The sequence below is a fragment of the Amblyraja radiata genome, chromosome 40 (assembly GCF_010909765.2).
Source record: "Amblyraja radiata isolate CabotCenter1 chromosome 40, sAmbRad1.1.pri, whole genome shotgun sequence".
NCBI classification, from domain to species: domain Eukaryota; kingdom Metazoa; phylum Chordata; class Chondrichthyes; order Rajiformes; family Rajidae; genus Amblyraja; species Amblyraja radiata.
The window spans coordinates 5582335-5603262 of record NC_045995.1 but is presented as its reverse complement, the minus strand read 5'-3'; the positions used below and the strand labels follow the sequence as shown (position 1 = coordinate 5603262).

Sequence of the window (20928 nt, the reverse complement as noted above, 5' to 3'; positions counted from 1 at the left end):
AACCTTCTCTGCACTCCCTCTATGGCTATAATGTCCTTCCTCAGATTTGGAGACCAAAACTGTACGTAATACTCCAGGTGTGGTCTCACCAAGACCCTGTACAACTGCAGTAGAACCTCCCTGCTCCTATACTCAAATCCTTTTGCTATGAAAGCTAACATACCATTCGCTTTCTTCACTGCCTGCTGCACCTGCATGCCTACTTTCAATGACTGGTGTACCATGACACCCAGGTCTCGCTGCATTTCCCCTTTTCCTAATCGACCACCTTTTAGATAATAGTCTGCTTTCCTGTTTTTGCCACCAAAGTGGATAACCTCACATTTATCCACATTATACTGCATCTGCCAAACATTTGCCCACTCACCCAGCCTATCCAAGTCACCTTGCAGTCTCCTAGCATCCTCCTCACAGCTAACACTGCCCCCCAGCTTAGTGTCAACTGCAAACTTGGTGATGTTGCCTTCAATTCCCTCATCCAGATCATTAATATAAATTGTAAATAGCTGGGGTCCCAGCACTGAGCCTCGCGATACCCCACTAGTCACTGCCTGCCATTGTGAAAAGGACCCGTTTACTCCTACTCTTTGCTTCCTGTTTGCCAGCCAGTTCTCTATCCACATCAATACTGAACCCCCAATACCGCGTGCTTTAAGTTTGTATACTAATCTCTTATGTGAGACCTTGTCGAAAGACCAAAGTCGGACCCTTGAAGACTGAAAAGGGTGAATTTATTATGGGGAACAAGGAAATAGCAGATGTTGAACAGGTACTTTGGATCCATCTTCACTAAGGAGGACACAAACAATCTTCCTGATATACTAGTGTCCAGAGGATCTGGGGTGATGGAGGAACTGAAGGAAATCCACATTAGGCAGGAAATGGTAGATTGATGGGACTGAAGGCTGATAAATTCCCAGGGCTGGTGGTCTGCATCACAGGGTACTTAAGGAAGTGTCTCGAGAAATCGTGGGCGCAAGGGTGATCATTTTTTAATGTTCTACAGATTCAGGACCAGTTCCTGTGGATTGGATGGTAGCTAATGTTATCCCACTTTTTTAAGAAGGGCGGAAGAGAGAAAACAGGAAATTATAGACCAGTTAGCGTGGCATCGGTGGTGGGGAAGGTAATGGAGTCAATCATAAACGATGAAATTTGGATAGCAGTAACAGGATCGGTCCGAGTCAGCATGGATTTACGGCGGGGAAATCATGCTTGAATAATCTTCAGGAATGTTTTGAGGATGTAACTTGGAAAATGGACAAGGGAGAGCCAGTGGATGTGGTGTAGCTAGATTTTCAGAAAGCATTTGATAAGGTCCCACATATGAGATTAGTGGGCAAAATTAGGGCACATGGTATTGGCGGTAGACTGCTGACATGGATAGAAAATTGGTTGGCAGACAGGAAACAAAGAGTAGGGATTTACTAGTCCCTTTCAGAATGGCAGGCAGTGACTAATGGGGTACCGCAAGGCTCGGTGCTGGGACTGCAGCTATTTACAATATAGATCAATGATTTGGATAAAGGGATTCATAGTAACATTAGCAAATTTACAGATGGCACAAAGCTGGGTGGCAGTGTGAACTGTGAGGATGATGCTTTGAGAATGCAGGGTGACTTGGACAGGTTGGGTGAGTGGGCAGATGCATGGCAGATGCAGTTTAACATGGATAAATGTGAGGTTATCCAATCTGGTAGCAAAAACAGGAAAGCAGATTATTATCTAAATAGTCTCAAGTTGGGAAAAGTGGAAGTACAACGGGATCTGGAGGTCCTTGTTCATCAGTCACTGAAAGTAAACATGCAGGTACAGCAGACAGTGAAGAAAGCGAATTACATGTTGGCCTTTATACCAAGAGGAGTTGAGTATAGGAAAAAGAGGTCCTTCTGCAGTTGGACAGGGCCCTAGTGAGACCACACCTGGAGTAATGTGTGCAGTTTTGGTCCCAAAATTTGAGGAAGTACATTCTTGCTATTGAGGGAGTGCAGCGTAGGTTTACAAGGTTAATTCCTGGGATGGAGCAACTGTCATATGCTGAGAGAATGGAGAATGAGAGAATGGCTGGGCTTGTATACTCTGGAATTCAGAGGGATGAGAGGGAGGCTTATTGAAACATATAAAATGACTAGACTAAGTGGGACCCGTTGGGTCCCATGTTGACAAGGGAGGGCTGATCCCCTAACACAATATTCCACCTCTCCACCAATTCCAATATTGCTGGCCAGTGTGGGGGGGGGGGGCTTTCAGGAGTGGTAGTAAGGGTGTTGTGGGCCGAAGGGACTGGTTTGCAGAGGGCTAATATGGACATTGTGGGCCGAATGGATTCTTGGGCTGGCAGCTCAATCACTCAGGCCTGATGAGCTGGCAGCTCAGTCACTCTGGCCAGGTGGGCTGGCAGCTCAGTCACTCTGGCCAGGTGGGCTGGCAGCTCAGTCACTCAGGCCTGGTGGGCTGGCAGCTCAGTCACTCAGGCCTGGTGGGCTGGCAGCTCAGAAAATGCCAGAAATTCTGCCCAAAACAGGTGAGAGACTCTGTGAGATAGAAGGGGGAGAGGGTGGAGAATCAATTTTGGAAATTTTTCATATTTTTCTGCAGATCACAACAATGAAGCAGGAAAGTCTATCCTGGCCTGGATCTCACAGGGAGCAAATGAAGGGAGGGAGAAAAATACTGGGATGAGGCTTAATACTTGCAAGGGGATTAGTTACTGATGGGCCAATGGGACTCCTGGGCTAGCACAGGCCTGATGAGCCGAAGGGGCTCTTAAAAAAATCTGAGTGAAATCTCAGTGAAAGGCACTTTTTCTGGATTTACCTGCTCTGGCACGGGCCTTTTGATCCTCCTGGGCTAATAGGGGCATTTTGGGCAAAAGGGACTGGTTTCTCTGCTAATAAGGGCCTTATGGGCCGAAATTAGTGGTTTCATGCAGGTCAAACAACTCATTTCATTTCATTTTCAATTGCATTGCAGTTTCAAGCACAGGGCAGGCCGAATAGCTCATTGCATATTCACTTAATTTCCATTGCCATTGCACTTTCAAGCACAGGGCAGGCTCAAGCCAAACAGCTCATTGTATTTTCACTTCACTTCCATTGCCATTGCACTTTCAAGCACAGGGCAGGCTCAAGCCAAACAGCTGATTGCATTTTCATTTACATTGCCATTGCACTTTCAAGCACAGGGCAGGCCCAAGCCGAAGAGCTGGTAGCATTTTCACTTAATTTCCATTGCCATTGCAGTTTTAAGCACAATGCAGGCTCAAGCCAAACAGCTGATTGCATTTTCATTTCATTTCCATTGCCATTGCACTTTCAAGCACAGGGCAGGCCCAAGCCGAAGAGCTGGTAGCATTTTCACTTAATTTCCATTGCCATTGCAGTTTTAAGCACAGGGCAGGCTCAAGCCAAACAGCTCATTGCATTTTCAATTCATTTCCATTGTCATTGCAGTTTCAAGCACAGGGCAGGCCCAAGCCAAACAGCTCATTACATTTTCACTTCATTTCCATTGCCATTGCAGTTTAAAGCACAGGGCAGGCCAAATAACTCATTTCATTTTCATCAAGGGCTAACAAATCATTTATTCAAGTACATTGCATACTCACAATGTTTTGTAGTTTCCCAGCTCAGACAGAGAGTCGTGACCTTTCCCTCGCCGTCTTGCAGACAGACTGAGCCACGCCCACCCTTCCGGGTTTTATAGTCCCTTCCCCCCCCCTCCCACCGGAAGGAGAGAGAATCTCAACATTTTTTAAACACTAATAAGTCTTTTATTTTTAATCGATGGGGAAAATCCTCGGGAGCTGCGCAGCAGAGGAGAACTCTGAGTAAGATGGCCAAAAAATCACAGCCACATGTGGTAGCGTTTTTTCTAAAATCAAAGCACAGTGCAAACAGGAAGTGGTCAAGATGAGATTTTTAATTATATAGATTAAGGGTTTGGATACGCTGGAGGCAGGAAACATGTTCCCGATGTTGTGGGATTCCAGAACTGGGGGCCACAGTTTAAGAATAAGGAGTAAGCCATTTAGAACGGAGATGAGGAAACACTTTTTCACAAAGAGAGTTGTGTGTCTGAGAAATTCTCTGCCTCAGAGGGCGGTGGAGGCCGGTTCTCTGGATACCTTCAAGAGAGAGCTAGATCGGGCTCTTAAAGATAGCGGAGTCTGGGGATATGGGGAGAAGGCAGGAACGGATTGTGGATGATCAGCCATGATCACATTGAATGGCGGTGCTGGCTCAAAGGGCCGAATGGCCTACTCCTGAACTGAATACAATACTCTAAATGCAGTCTCACCAAAGTTGTAGACAAATGTAACATGGCCTCCCAACGTCTATACTCAGTACTCTGACCAATGAATGCCAATGTGCCAAAAGCCTTTTTGACCACCTTACCTACCTGCGACTCAACCTTCACGGAACCATGCACCTGCACTCCTAGATCCCTCTGCTCCACAACACTACCCAGAGCCCCACCATTCACCATGTAGGTCCTGCCCAAGTTGGACTTCCCAAAGTGCAACACCTCACATTTCTTTATATTTCTCTGTAATAAATTCCATCAACTATTCCTCAGATGACCTTTTTGGTCACATCTTCAAAAATCTAAATCAGATTTATGAGACATGACCTCCCATGTACAAAATCATGCTTTCTCATATCACCTCTTGGCCATCCAAATGCCTGTATATCCTACCCCTCAGAATACTCTCGAGTAATTTCCCGACTACAGATGTTAAGCTCACTGGCCTATGGTTCCCATCATTTTCCCTGTAGTGATTCCATAACGTAGGAAAATAGAAACATAGCAAATAGGTGCATGAGGAGGCCATTCGGCCCTTCGAGCCAGCACCGCAATTCATTGTGATCATGGCTGATCGTCCCCTATCAATAACCCGTGCCTGCCTTCTACCCATATCCCTTGACTCCACTAGCCCCTAGACCTCTATCTAACTCCTCTTAAATCCATCTAGTGATTTGGCCTCCACTGCCCTCTGTGGCAGGGAATTCCATAAATTCACAACTCTCTGGGTGAAAAAGTTTTTTCTCACCTAAGTCTTAAATGACTCCCCTTTATTCTAAGACTGTGACCCCTGGTTCTGGACTCGCCCAACATTGGGAACATTTTTCCTGCATCTAGCTTGTCCAGTCCTTTTATAATTTAATATGTTTCTATAAGATTCCCCCTCATCCTTCTAAATTCCAGTGAATACAAGCCTAGTCTTTTCAATCTTTCCTCATATGACAGTCCCACCATCCAAGGGATCAATCTCGTGAACCTACGCTGCACTGCCTCAATCACAAGGATGTCCTTCCTCAAATTAGGAGACCAAAACTGTACACAATACTCCAGATGTGGTCTCATCAAAGCCCTATACAACTGCAGAACCTCTTTACCCCTATACTGAAATCCTCTAGTTACGAAGGCCAACATTCCATTAGCTTTCTTCACTGCCTGCTGTACCTGTAAGCCAACTTTTAGTGACCAGTGTACAAGGACATCAAGGTCTCGCTGTACCTCCCCCTTACCTAACCTAACCCCATTGAGATAATAATCTGCCCCCTTGTTTTTGCCGGCAAAGTGGATAACCTCACATTTATCTATATTATACCGCATCTGCCACGCATCTGCTCACTCACTCAACCTGTCCAGGTCACCCTGCAACCTCCTAACATCCTCTTCACAGTTCACACTGCCACCCAGCTTTGTGTCATCCGCCAACTTGCTAGTGTTGCTCCTAATTCCCTCTTCCAAATCATTAACATATATGGTAAACAATTGCGGCACTCCACTCGCCACTGCCTGCCATTCTGAAAAGGATCCGTTCACTCCTACTCTTTGCTTCCGGTCTGCAAACCAATTTTCTATCCATGTCAACACTCTACCCCAATACATGTGCTCTAATTTTAGTCACCGGTCTCCCGTGCGGGACCAATGGCTTTCTGAAAGTCTAGATACACTACATCCACTGGCACGCCTTCATCCATTTTCCTTGCCACCTCCTCAAAAAATTCCAGAAAATTAGTCAAGCATGATTTCCCTTTCATAAATCATGTTGACTTGGACTAATCCTTTTACTGCTATCCAAATGCCCCATTATTACCTCTTTAATAATTGACTCCAGCATCTTTCCCACCAGGCTGGTCTGTAATTTCCCGTTTTCTCTCTTGCTCCTTTCTTGAAAAGTGGGATAACATTACCTATCCTCCAATCCACAGGAACTGATCCTGAATCTATTGAACATTGGAAAATGATCACCAATACGTCCACTATTTCTAGAGCCACCTTCCTGAGGACCCTGAGATGCAGATCATCAGGTCCAAGGGATTTATCATCCTTCAGTCCCATTAGCCTACCCAATACTATTTCTCGCCTAATGAAAATGTATTTCAGTTCCTCTACCCCCTTAGATCCTCTGTCCTCCAGTACATCTGGGAGATTGTTTGTGTCTTCCTTAGTGAAGACAGATCCGAAGTATCTATTCAACTCTTCTCCATTTCCTTGTTGCCCATAATAATTTCACTTAAGTCTGCCTTCAAGGGACCCACATTTGACTTTGCTACTCTTTTTCTCTTCACATATCTAAAGAAGCTTTTATTCTCCTTCTTTATATTCATGCCCAGCTTCCCCTCGTACTTCATATTTTCAGCCCGTATTGCCCGTTTTGTTTCCTTCTGTTGTCCTATGAAATTTTCCCAATCCTCTGGCTTTCGGCAATTCTTTGCTGTGTTATACATCTTTTCTTTTAGTTTTATTATATCCATAACTTCTCTTGTCAGCCACGGTTGCCTCCTACTCCTCTTAGAACCTTTCTTCCTTTTTGGAATGAAATGATCCTGCGTCTTCCGGATTATGCCCAGAAATTCCTGCCATTGCTGTTCCACCGTCATTCCTGCTAGGATCCCTTTCCAGTCTACTTTGGCCAGCTCCCCTCTCATGCCTTCATAGTCCCCTTTGTTCAACTGCATCACTGCCACTTCCAAGTTAACGTTCTCCTTCACAAATTTCAGATTAAAACTAATCCTATCATGATCACTACCTCCTTTACCTCGAGTTCACTTATCATATCTGGTTCATTGGACAACACTAAATCCAGAATTGCTTTTTCTCTGGTCAGCTCCATTACAAGCTGCTCTAAGAATCCATGTCGGAGGCATTCTACAAACTTTCTTTCTTGGGGTCCTGAACCAACCTGATTTTCCCAGTCTACCTGCAAATTGAAATCCCCCATCACCACAGTGACATTACCTTTGTTACATGCCAGTTTGAACTCCTGCTGCAACTTACACCCTACATCCGGGCTACTATTTGGGGGTCTGTAGATAACACCAATTAGTGTCTTCTTGCCTTGACAATTCCTCAACTTAATCCACAGTGACTCTACCTCGTCAGTCTTACCGTCTTCCCCCACAAGGGACTGAATTCCCTCCCTCACCAGCAGATCTACCCCTCCCTCCTCTGCCCACCTGCCTGTCCTTTCTATAGGATGTATAACTCTGAATATTATGTTCCCAGGCCCGATCCTCCTGCAGCCACGTCTCAGCAATCCCCACAATGTCATATCTACCAACCTCTAACTGAGCCTCAAGCTCAACTACTTATACTTCGCGCATTCATATACAATACTTTTAATTCCTTACGCATCTCACCTTTCACATCGATCCCTATTGCACTTGGCCATATGCACCTATCCCTTTCTGAGCTTCCTTTCCCGTTAATTCTGGGGTCATTAACCATTCCTTTACTCTCTTTCCCTTTAACTCCGTCCTCGACTATCCCATTTGGCACCCCACCCCCCTTATTCAGTTTAAAACCACCCGTGTAGCAGTGGCAAACCTGCCTGCCAGAAAGCTGGTCCCCCAACTGTTAAGATGCAATCCGTCCCTTTTGTATAGTTCCCCCTTACTCCAAAACAGATCCCAGTGACCTATGAATCTAAATCCCTGCCCCCTGCACCAGTTCCTCTGCCACACATTCATGTCCCGTATCTCCCTGTTCCTGCTCTCGCCAGCACGAGGAACTGGATGCAAACCGGAGATAACAACCATGGAGGTCCTGCTTTTCAGCATTTTTCCGAGCTCTCTAAAGTCACGCTGCAGAATATTCATCCCCTTCTTTCCGACATCGTTTATGCCGACATGCACTACCACTTCCGGCTGTTCACCTTCGCCCTTTAGGATTTTCTGCAATCTGTCCGTGACATCCTGGATCCTGGCACCAGGAAGGCAGCACACCATCCTTGAATCCCGTCTATTTCTACAGAAACCCCTGTTCGTACCTCTCACAATGGAGTCTCCCACTACAATGGTGTTGCCTGACGTTGGCCTCTTTGGTTTTGGCTCAACAGCCCTTTTTGCTTCGCAAGCCAGTCCGCCACTCAGTGTGATAACGTCTTCTGGCCCCACAGCTTCTAAGTGGGTGAACCTGTTCACAAGAGGTACAACCCCCGGGGAAATTTGCATTCCATGTTTCCCGCCCTTTCTCACTGTCACCCACTTTCTCTCTTCTTGAATAGAAACATAGAAAATAGGTGCAAGAGTAGGCCATTCGGCCCTTCAAGCCTGCACCACCATTCAATATGATCATGGCTGATCATCCAACTCATAAGATACATCAGAAATGATTTACCTTTCATAAATCCATGCTGACTTTGTCCAATGATTTCACCACTTTCCAAATGTGCTGCTATCCCATCTTTAATAACTGACTCTAGCAGTTTCCCCACTACCGATGTTAGACTAACTGGTCTGTAATTCCCCGTTTTCTCTTTTTTACATTAGCTACCCCCCAATCCCCGGGCACTACTCCAGAATCTAAAGAGTTTTGAAAAATTATCACTAATGCATCCACTATTTCTGAGACTACTTCCTTAAGTACTCTGGGATGCAGCCAATCTGGCGCTGGGGATTTATCGGCCTTTAATCCCTTCAATTTACCTAACACCACTTCCCGACTAACCTGGATTTCACTCAGTTCCTCCATCTCATTTGACTCCCGGTCCCCTGCTATTTCCGGCAGTTTATTTATGTCTTCCTTAGTGAAGACAGAACCAAAGTAGTTATTCAATTGTTCTGCCATGTCCTTGTTCCCCATGATCAATTCACCTGTTTCTGACTGCAAGGGATGTACATTTGTTTTAACTAATCTTTTTCTCTTTCCATATCTATAAAATGTTTGTAGTCAGTTTTTATGATCCCTGCCAGTTTTCTTTCATAATCTATTTTCCCTTTCCTAATTAAGCCCTTAGTCCTCCTCGGCTGGACTCTGGTCGGCTCCTTTTTCTGCCTAATTTGTATGCTTCATCTTTTGTTTTGATTTCCTGATTTCCTTTGTTGTCCACGGATGCACTACCTTCCCTGATTTATGCTTTTGCCAAACTGGGATGAACAATTGTTGTAGTTCATCCATGCAGTCGTTAAATGCCTTCCATTGCATATCCACCGTCAACCCTTTAAAAATCAATTGCCAGTCTATCTTGGCCAATTCACGTCTCATACCCTCAAAGTTACCTTTCTTTAAGTTCAGAACCCTTGTTTCTGAATTAACTATGTCACTCTCCATCCTAATGAAGAACTCAACCATATTATGGTCACTCTTGCCCAAGGGGTCACACACAACAAGATTGCTAACTAACCCTTCCTCATTACTCAATACCCAGTCTAGGATAGCCTGCTCTCTCGTTGGTTCCTCTACATGTTGGTTTAGAAAACTATCATTACACAGGATCCCACCCACCCCCTGCACAAGTCCTTCCAACTTCTGCCATCAGGCCGCCGATATAAAGTCCCCCTATCCAAGAAAAACATCCACAAAAACTCATTCATACCCATTGCCATAAACAGCTTAAATAAAAAATGAACAATGGACAAATTGACCCTGACGCACTGTCACTTTACACGTATCCACAACTTTTATCTTGTCTATTTTTACAGTTTTTAATCTTTATACTTGCTTTTAAGATCTATACACACTGTGTGTGCTCGCAGAAATCTGTGTTGTATGACTGCTTATCAGTACATTGTCCTGTCTGTATGTTGAGCCACGTCAAAGAAGATTTTCTGTTACGACAGACAATAAAGTTTTCTGAATCTGAATCTGAATCTGAATCCGGCATACATTCCAAGAAATCCTCTTCCTCAGCACCCCTGCCAATTTGATTCATCCAATCTATATGTAGATTGAAGTCACCCATTATAACTGTTTTACCTTTGTTGCACGCATTTCTAATTTCCTGTTTGACGCCATCCCCAACTCCACTACTACTGTTAGGTGCCCTGTACACAACTCCCACTAGCGTTTTCTGCCCCTTAGTGTTTCACAGTTCTACCCATATCGATTCCACATCCTCCAAGCTAATGTCCTTCCTTTCTATTGCGTTAATCTCCTCTCTAACCAGCAATGCTACCCCACCTCCTTTTCCTTTCTGTCTATCCCTCCTGAATATTGAATATCTGTGGATGTTCAGCTCCCAGCCTTGGTCACCCTGGAGCCATGTCTCCATGATCCTAACTATATCATACTCATTAATAACTATCTGCACATTCAACTCATCCACCTTATTACGAATGCTCCTTGCATTGAGACACAAAGCCTCCAGGCTTGTTTTTAAAACACTCTTGCCCCTTGTACAATTATGTTGTAAAGTGGCCCTTTTTGATTTTTATCTTGGATTTGTCTGCCTGCCTGACACTTTTATTTTTCACCTTGCTACCTATTGCTTCTACCCTCATTTTACACCCCTCTGTCTCTCTGCTCATGCTCCCATCTCCCTTCCACATTAGTTTAAATCCTCCCTGACAGCACTTGCAAACACTCCCCCAAGGACATTGGTTCCATTCCAGCCCAGGTGCAGACCGTCCTGTTTGTACTGGTCTCACCTCCCCCAGAACTGGTTCCAATGCCCTAGAAATTTGAATCCCTCCCACTTGCACCATTTTTCAAGCCACATATTCATCTGGAATATCCTCCCATTTCCACTCTGACTAGCACGTGGCATTGGTAGTAATCCAGAGATTATTACCTTTGAGGTCCTACTTTTAAGTTTATTTCCTAGCTCCCTAAATTCACCTTGTCGGACCTCATCCTATTTTTTACCTATATCGTTAGTGCCAATGTGCACCACGGCAACTGACTGTTCACCCTCCCCCTCCAGAATGTTCTGCAGCCGCTCAGTGACATCCCTGACCCTTGCACCAGGGAGGGAACATACGCACATTTGCTTCCCTCCAGTCTTCCGGCACCTCCCCTGTATTTAAAGACGACATAAATTTCAACCAGGGCTCCTGCAATTTTCTCTCTGGTTCCCCCCAATGCCCTCGGATATATCTGATCAGGCCCTGGACATTTGTCCACCTTCAAACACGATAGTGCCTTCAGGATTTCTTTGACGGTATCACTGACTGCTCTCCAGACACTTCCATTGACTGCCCCAATTTTCTCTGTCTTTCTGTCTTTCTCCTCAGTAAATACACAGGAGAAATACTCATTGATGATCTTGCCCATCTCTTGTGGCTCCACACATAGGCGACCATTTTGATTCCTGAGAGGTCCCACTCTCTGGTTACCCTTTTCCCCGTTATGTATTTATAAATCCATTTGGGATTTTCCTTAATGCTATCTGGCAGATCTATCTCCTGGCCGTTTTTTGACCTTCTGATTTCCTTTTTCAGTTTACTCCTTAGTTTCTGAAACTCCTCCAGGGATACACCTGATCCAAGATGCCTATACCTGTCCCATGTGTCTTTATTCTTGACCAATGCTTCAAATTCTCTCGTCAGCCAAGCTTCCTTACATATGTCTGCCTTGCCCTTCATTCTAACAGGGACGTACATATCCTGAACTTTTGTATGCACACTTACAAAATCCTACTTGGCTGATGATCATTTCTCCTCAAATAACCTGCTCCAATCAACTTGAACAAGACCTCCTCTCATCCCCTCAAAGCTGGCCTTGCCCCATTTGAGCATTTTAACACTTTTTTTTACACTGAGGGGCGTTTTTTATACATTGGGTGTTGTGAGTGCCTGGACTGTTTTACCATTCTGATACGATAGTGGCATTTAAGAGGCTTTTAGATGGGAACAAACTCTTCCCCACAACCATCAGGCTATTAAACACGACAACGAACAAGCTCTGAACTACAATAGACTATTATTAATGCTGTCGAGAGACTAACAGAGGCAAAGAGGTTTGCCACGCACTGCAAGGGAGCAGTGGACCAGACAGGAAGAGCGTACGGAATTACCACTAGACAGCCAAACCAGTAGGTAATTTACGGCTGGGGTGAGTACTTTCCCATTTATAGGAGGTAGGATTATATAAATAAAGGGTGTATCAATACAGTAATCCGGGTAGGGGATTCTTAAATAGGACCAGTTAATTACTTATATAAGATGGGCGGCCAGGAGATGTGCCAATACTGTGAGATGTGGGAATTTGTCGACACCATTGATGTAGAAGATCCCTACAGCTGCAGTAAGTGTTTGAGGCTAGAGGAACTCGAGCTCCGCATTGATGAGCTGGAGACCCAACTTCATACGCTGCGGTACATCAGGGAGGGGGAGTATTACCTGGATGTTTTGTGCCAGGGGATGGTCACACCGACCAGTTTAACTAATTCAGTAGGCAGTGAGCAAGGAAAGGAAGGTGTGGCCATAAGCGAGGCAGGTAGGGGGAACCAGGAGGAGATGTGGCAGGAGCCACAGCCCTTGTCCCTGACGAGCATGACCGAGGCTCTTACTCAATGTAAGGACGGGATCAGGGGCTGTGGGAGGGATGAGCAACCTGGCTGCAGCACCGTGGATCAGGGGGCCATTCAAGAGGGGGGAGTTAGAAGAAATGCCGTAGTGATAGGGGATAGTATTATTCGGGGGGTAGATAAGGTTCTCTGCGGCCAGCAGAACATGTCCCGAAGGCTGTGTTGCCTACCCGGTGCTAGGGTTAAGGATATCTCTGCGATGCTGGAGAGAAATTTGCAGAGGGAGGGGGAGGATCCAGTGGTCGTGGTCCATGTGGGGACCAATGACATAGGAAGGACGAGGAAGGAGGATCTGCTGAAGGAGTTTGAGCAGTTAGGGAATAAATTAAAAAGCAGAACCTCGAGGGTACTGATCTCCGGATTGCTACCTGAGCCACGGGCCAAATCGGCGAGGGTACGTAAAATTAAAAAGCTGAATGCGTGGCTCAAAGACTGGTGTGGGAAAAATGGGTTTGGTTTCTTGGGCCACTGGCACCAGTACTGGGACAGGGGGGATCTGTTCTGTAAGGACGGACTTCACCTGAACGGTGCTGGGACTGGGGTCCTGGCAAATCATATAACTAGGGCAGTAGAGAGGTCTTTAAACTAAGTAGCGGGGGGGAGGTATCAAGGGGGGTAATAACGGCAGGGGTAGAGGAAATAGAGCAGGGTATCAGTGGGGAAGCGGAAAGTCAAAATGTGACAGGAGATAGAATGTGTGAAGATAAAGCTCTAGATGTAAAAGGGGCAAAAACGGAAAGGAAGGGTAGTAAAAATCATCTGAAAGTGCTTTATCTAAATGCACGGAGTATTCGAAATAAGATAAATGAATTAACGGTGCAATTAAGTATATATAGATATGATATCGTGGCCATTACGGAGACATGGCTGCAAGGGGATCAGGACTGGGAGTTAAATATAGAGGGGTACTCGACAATTAGGAAAGATAGACAGGAAAGAAAGGGAGGAGGGGTGGCCCTTTTAATAAGGGAGGGAATAACGGCAATAGAGAGGAAGGATATTGCGTTGAAGGATCAGGATAGTGAAACAGCTTGGGTACAGATAGAGAATAACAAGGGGAAAAAAACACTAGTGGGTGTAATTTATAGACCTCCAAATAGCTGTGACGCTGTTAGTCAGAACATAAATCTGCAAATAGTTGACGCATGTAAAAAGGGAACTGCTGTAATCATGGGGGACTTCAATTTTCATATTAATTGGGCAAACCAAACTGGGCAGGGTAGACTAGAGGAAGAGTTTATAGAATGTATTAGAGACGGGTTCCTAGAACAGTATGTCACAGAACCGACAAGGGGGGAGGCAATCTTGGATCTGGTCCTGTGTAATGAAGCAGGATTAATTAAAAATGTCATAGTTAGGGACTCGTTGGGAACAAGTGACCACAATATGGTCGAATTCCATATTCAAATAGAAGGGGAGCAGGTTGAAACTCAGGCTAGGGTGCTTAGTCTAAATAAGGGGGATTATGAAGGTATGAGGACTGAGCTGATCAAAGTTGACTGGGATAGCAGACTCAAGAATAAGACGGTACATGAGCAGTGGTGTACGTTTAAGGGTCTACTGTATAACCTTCAAGAAAAATGTATTCCTATGAAGAAAAAAAGGGGTAAGGGTAAGAACAGTCAGCCATGGCTCAGTAAAACTATAAAGGATAGTATTCGGCTGAAGGCAAGGGCATATAAGGTAGCCAGAGATAGTGGGAGGGTAGAGGATTGGGAAGCATTTAAAGGTCAGCAAAAAATAACTAAGAGATTAATTAAGACGGGGAAAATAGACTATGAAAGGAATTTAGCGAACAACATAAAAACTAATAGTAAGAGTTTTTATAGCTATATAGAAAGAAAAAGGGTGGCTAAGGTGAACGTTGGTCCATTGGAGGGTGAGACTGGAGAGTTGTTGGTGGGGAACATGGAAATGGCAAAGGCATTAAACGAGTATTTTGTATCAGTCTTCACCATAGAAGACACAAAAAATATTCCAACGCTGGATAAACAGGGGGCGGTAGGAATGGAGGAGCTAAATACTATTAAGATCACCAAGGAGGTGGTATTAGGGAAATTAATGAGACTGAAGGAGGATAAATCCCCTGGGCCTGATGGATTACATCCAAGGGTCTTGAGGGAGATAGCGGTGGGGATTGTGGATGCATTGGTGATAATTTTCCAAAACTCCCTGGAGGCAGGAACGGTCCCAGTGGATTGGAAAATGGCCAATGTAACACCTATATTTAAAAAAGGAAGTAAACAGAAGGCGGGTAACTATAGACCGGTTAGTCTAACATCGGTGGTGGGTAAAATGTTAGAGACAATTATTAAAGAAACACTAACGGGGCACTTGGATAAACATGACTTCATCGGACAGAACCAGCATGGTTTTGTGAAGGGGAAGTCCTGTTTAACGAATCTGCTCGAATTCTTTGAGGAAGTAACAACCCGGGTGGATAAAGGGGAACCGGTGGATGTGGTATACTTGGACTTCCAAAAGGCTTTTGACAAGGTGCCACATAAGAGACTATTGCTAAAAATAAAAAATTATGGGATTGGGGGTAATATATTAGCATGGGTAGAGGATTGGCTAACAAATAGGAAGCAGAGAGTGGGGATAAATGGTTCATACTCGGGATGGCAACCGGTAACTAGCGGGGTTCCGCAAGGGTCGGTGCTGGGACCCCAGTTGTTCACAATTTATATAAATGATTTGGAGGAGGGAACCAAGTGTAATATATCAAAATTTGCGGACGATACAAAAATGGGAGGAAAAGTAGGGGATGAGGAGGATAGGAAGAGTCTGCAAAAGGATATAGATAAGCTAGGTGAGTGGGCAACAACTTGGCAGATGAAATTTAATACTAATAAATGTGAAGTCATTCACTTTGGGAAAAAAAATGATAGGGCAAGTTATTTTCTAAATGAGGAGGAGCTGCGTTGTAATGCAACGCAAAGGGATCTAGGGGTATTAGTACATGAATCACTAAAAGTTAGTATGCAGGTGCAGCAAGCAATCAGGAAGGCCAATGGAGTTTTGGCCTTTATTGCTAGGGGGATTGAGTATAAAAACACGGAGGTCTTGCTGCAGCTGTACACAGTATTAGTGAGACCACATTTGGAATACTGTGTACAGTTCTGGGGTCCATACTTAAGAAAGGATGTACTAGCCCTGGAGGCAGTGCAGCGAAGGTTTACAAGATTAATTCCTGCAATGAGGGGATTGACATATGAGGAAAGGTTAAGTAGGCTGGAACTCTACTCTTTGGAGTTTAGAAGAATGAGAGGCGATCTCATTGAAACATATAAGATCGTGAGGGGCCTTGATCGGGTGGATGCACCGAGGATGTTCCCAATGATCGGGGAAACTAGAACTAGGGGACATAGTTGCAGAATAAGGGGGGGCTCTTTTAAAACTGAGATGAGGAAGAACTTCTTCACCCAGAGGGTGGTTAATTTATGGAATTCACTGCCCCAGGGAGCAGTGGAAGCAGAAACGTTAAATATATTTAAGACTAAAATAGATAGTTTTTTAGCTGCCAAGGGGATAAGGGGCTACGGGGAGAGGGCAGGGATATGGACCTAGGTATGGTTAGTATAGTAAGACCTGAGTGATCTCCTGGACAAGTGTCGATCGCCTGGATTGGGGTCGGAGAGGAATTTCCCGGATTTTTTTCCCGAATTGGACCTGGGTTTTTATCCGGTTTTTTGCCTCCCCCAGGAGATCACGAGGTTCTTGGGGTGGAGAGGGGTGATAGCGGTATAAAGGGGAGGGTAGTGTCTTGTGTTCTGTGTCTTGTGTCTACTGTTTGTGGGTAAGTGTGTCTGTTTAGTGTTCAGCCATGAGCGAATGGCGGTGCGGGCTCGACGGACCTGGTGGTCTACTCTCGCACCTACTTTCTATGTTTCTATGAACACCAATATGCAGGGAATAGAGGGATATAGATCTTTGTATCATGCCCATCACTGACATTGTGGGATGAAGGGTCCTCTCCTGTGCTGTAATAATAATAATTATAATAATAATAATAATAATAATAATAATAATAATAATAATAATAATAATAATAATAATAATAATAATAATAATAATAATAATAATAATAATAATAAATTTTATTTATGGCCGCCTTTCAAGAGTCTCAAGGACACCTTACAAAAATTTAGCAAGTAGAGGAAAAACATGTAAGCGGAATGAAATAAATAGTAGAGACATGACTAGTACACAAATTAAAGATAGAATTCAATTCAAAACACAATATGAGGCAATTCAAGCACAGATGAAAAGGGAGGGGGACGTGGGGCTAAGGATAGGCAGAGGTGAAGAGATGGGTCTTGAGGCGGGACTGGAAGATGGTGAGGGACACGGAATTGCGGATCAGTTGGGGGAGGGAGTTCCAGAGCCTGGGAGCTGCCCTGGAGAAGGCTCTGTCCCCAAAACTGCGGAGGTTGGACTTGTGGATGGAGAGGAGACCGGCTGATGTGGATCTGAGGGACCGTGAGGGTTGGTAGGAGGAGAGGAGGTCAGTGAGATATGGGGGGGGGGCAGATGCTGGAGGGCTTTGTAGGTGAGGACCAGGATTTTGTAGGTGTTCCGGTGGGAGATGGGAAGCCAGTGAAGTTGTTTGAGGACTGGAGTGATGTGATACCAGGATTTGGTGTGGGTGATGAGTCGGGCGGCTGCGTTCCGGACCAGTTGGAGTCGGTTGATGTAGGTGGAGCTGATGCCAAGGAGAAGTGAATTGCAGTAGTCCAGTCGGGAGGAGATGAAGGCATGGATGAGTCTTTCAGCAGCGGGCGGTGTGAGAGAGGGTGTGAGTTTGGCGATGTTGCGGAGGTGAAAGAAGGAGGTTTTAATGACATGGCGGATGTGAGGCTCAAGGGAGAGGGTGGAATCAAAGATCACGCCAAGGTTGCGGGCCTGGGGAGATGGGGAGACAGTGGTGCCGTCGATGGTGAGAGTGGGGTTATTGATTTTGCTGAGTGTGGATTTGGAGCCTATGAGGAGGAATTCTGTTTTATTGCTGTTGAGTTTGAGGAAGTTATGTTGCATCCAGGTTGCATACTGAACTGTTCCATGTTTTGTAAACCTGGAAAAGCTGATCTCACCGTTTACTCTGCCTTGCTATTTGTGCCGTAAAGACCTCACATTTTCCCACCTTGTATTCCGTCTGCCATGTTCTTGCCTGTTCACTTACTCCATACAGCTGAAGCCTCCTGCATCCCCTCACGTGGCTTTATATCAGTCACAAACATAGACATTGTACCTACACTTTCTCACCAGATTACTGAGACACACAACCAACAGCTCACACTGGCACAAATTCAATGTTACATTTTTTTGCTGACTGACCAATCTCTATCATCCTGTGGTCTGAAACATTCATCCACACAGGGACAATTACTGAATAGTCTGCAAACTTTGTTACCAGGCCCCCTACATTTACGCAGGTGTAAGTTACAGAGTAATGGACTGAATACTGAGGAGCTCAGAGCAAACTCCAAATCTGCTCTTCGGGCCAGAGGTAACTCACAAGGGAAGGAAATGGATAATGACCACTAGGGAGAGCAACATTTGCAGGTGGAGTTTGTCTGAGACAGAGAGACCCCACTGATAACAAACCAAGAGTGAGCAATGTGTCCACGTGGATGTCAGTAAATGATTGAAGGGGATGAATGGGTTGTGTCTGACAGGACAGTTACATCCAGTCAGCATCAAGCTCAGTGCTATTTAACGGTGAGGATCAGTGTTCTTGCAGCTCTCATTGTAACCACTTCTTCCTTGTCTAATTCCTTGTCTAATTCAGCTGCACGATTTCAAACCGACCTTTCCTGAAGAGTATCCAGTCATTCCGGGAAATGCCATTCACGGAGTTGCTTTCATTTTTGACATGACCACTATGTACAGCATCAGTGACGATATAATGTTGCGGTTTCAGGAATTACAGACCATCGCAGCACGGAAATGTAGGTGCTTTCTTTTGATCAGTACCATCTTTCCCGTCGTTTTGTGGTAGCGAAATACTGATATTAATCAAATGTTTCTTCCAGGTGTTCACAGGATTGTGATCGGGACCAAGTTTGAAAAGTTTGGGATAAAGGAGAAGAACCATGCGTGTATTTATGACTACAAGCTCCTGCAGCAGAAGGTAATAATCTGTCATGTCGGGAGTAAACATATTATAGAAACATAGAAAATAGGGGCAGGAGTAGGCCATTCAGCCCTTCGAGCCTGCACCGCCATTCAATATGATCATGGCTGATCATCCAACTCAGTATCCTGTACCTGCCTTCTCTCCATGCCCCCTGATACCTTTAGCCACAAGGGCCACATCTAACTCTTAAATATAGCCAATGAACTACCTTCCGTGGCAGAGAATTTCACATATTCACCACTCTCTGTGTGAAAAATGTTTTTCTCATCTCGGTCCTAAAAGTTTTCCTCCTTATCCTTAAACTGTGACCCCTTGTTCTGGACTTCCCCAACATCGGGAACAATCTTCCTGCATCTAGCCTGTCCAACCCCTTAAGAATTTTGTAAGTTTCTATAAGATCCCCCCTCAATCTTTTAAATTCTAGCAAGTACAAGCCGAGTCTATCCAGTCTTTCTTCATATGAAAGTCCTGACATCCCAGGAATCAGTCTGGTGAACCTTCTCTGTACTCCCTCTATGGCAAGAATGTCTTTCGTCAGATTAGGAGACCAAAACTGTACGCAATACTCCAGGTGTGGTCTCACCAAGACCCTGTACAACTGCAGTAGAACCTCGCTGCTCCTGTACTCAAATCCTTTTGCTATGAATGCTAACATGTCATTTGCTTTCTTCACTGCCTGCTGCACCTGCATGCCTACTTTCAATGACTGGTGTACCATGACACCCCGGTCTCGTTGCATCTCCCCTTTTCCTAATCGGCCACCATTCAGATAAAAGTCTACTTTCCTGTTCTTGCCACCAAAGTGGATAACCACACATTTATCCACATTTTACTTCGGAGTCACGTGAGTGACTACGTGAAGAACCCGCTTCCAACGCATGCGTGCCATATCGCTACACGCATTGCACGAGTCAACAGAAGGGTGGAGGACATCCACCAGTAACGGGATAAGGAACAAAGGACCAGCAAAAGGCAGGTAAGGACTCTGCATTTTTATTCACAGAAAAATGGACAGAGTGAAAAGGAAGCGGTCTGCAAAAAAGCTGCCCGAGAAACGCGTTGTAAACGTGGATGAACGGCAGAGACAGCAGCCGTCGGCTCTAGAGGCCTTGGTAGAGGAATCAGCTGTGCCAGAAATCATTCTGGCACCGACGAAACTTACTCACCGGCCGGGAGGCAAAGTTCAAACAAAAACGCACCATCTAGCAGAGCCCGACTTGGAGCAGCAGCGGGCGACCAGCCCGTATCAATATCGGACCAGGGCTGAACGGGTGCGGCAGACGGAACAAACCCGCTATGAGTGGCTGCATACGGAGCAGCCAGGAGAAACGGCTGACCGGGAACAGACGTGGACCGACAGTCAGGACTCTATAAGAAACGGCTGACCGGGAACAGACGTGGACCGACAGTCAGGACCGGTGTGGCCAGCGGCGGGACGAGGAAAGCCCGCAAACCAGCACCCGTGAGTACCGGGGACGGGAACAGCTGGGATACAAAGAGCAGCACACTGCTGAAAGGCTGCAGGAATGGGAGCAGCCAAAAATAGCAAGTGCAGCTCACCGTCTAAAGGAGCTGCTGGAGGAGCTCCTTCACAGTGGCAGTCCCATGAATGTGGAGACTAGCCACAGTGGGCAGACAAGCCCCATATGGGTACCCCGTGAGGGACCCCCTGAAATCTCGACCTCTTCGGAGGAGAGTGGGCAGGACCCTGATGGGCCAGACCCTGATCACACAGCTTCCCATGATCCTGAATCTGCAGAAAAACATACACTGCTGGACATGGTGGCTGATTACTTCAAACCAAGTCAAACAGGGGCAGACTTGGATTCCAGGATGGCAGCCAGTATTAACTACATGTCTGGCCATCAACTCCAACAACAAATATTCACAGAGACACTGGCCAGACATATGCCACCTGGTAACTGTGATGTATTACAAATCCCCAGTGTCAACCAATGCATTTGGAAGCATATGGGGAAGGAAATCAGGAACCATGATCTCAAAATCCAGAAAGCCTTAAAGGGGCTTA

General features: G+C 45.4%; 1 protein-coding gene across 1 annotated transcript in view; it reads left to right on the top strand.

The window, feature by feature from the left end:
• Positions 1 to 20928, top strand: part of LOC116967573 — a 51485-nt gene that overhangs the window by 10854 nt on the left and 19703 nt on the right. Inside the window, exons 5-6 of the mRNA XM_033014191.1 lie at positions 18552 to 18711; positions 18796 to 18893. Coding sequence (XP_032870082.1) covers positions 18552 to 18711; positions 18796 to 18893 — 258 coding nt within the window. The remainder of the gene's footprint in view (positions 1 to 18551; positions 18712 to 18795; positions 18894 to 20928) is intronic.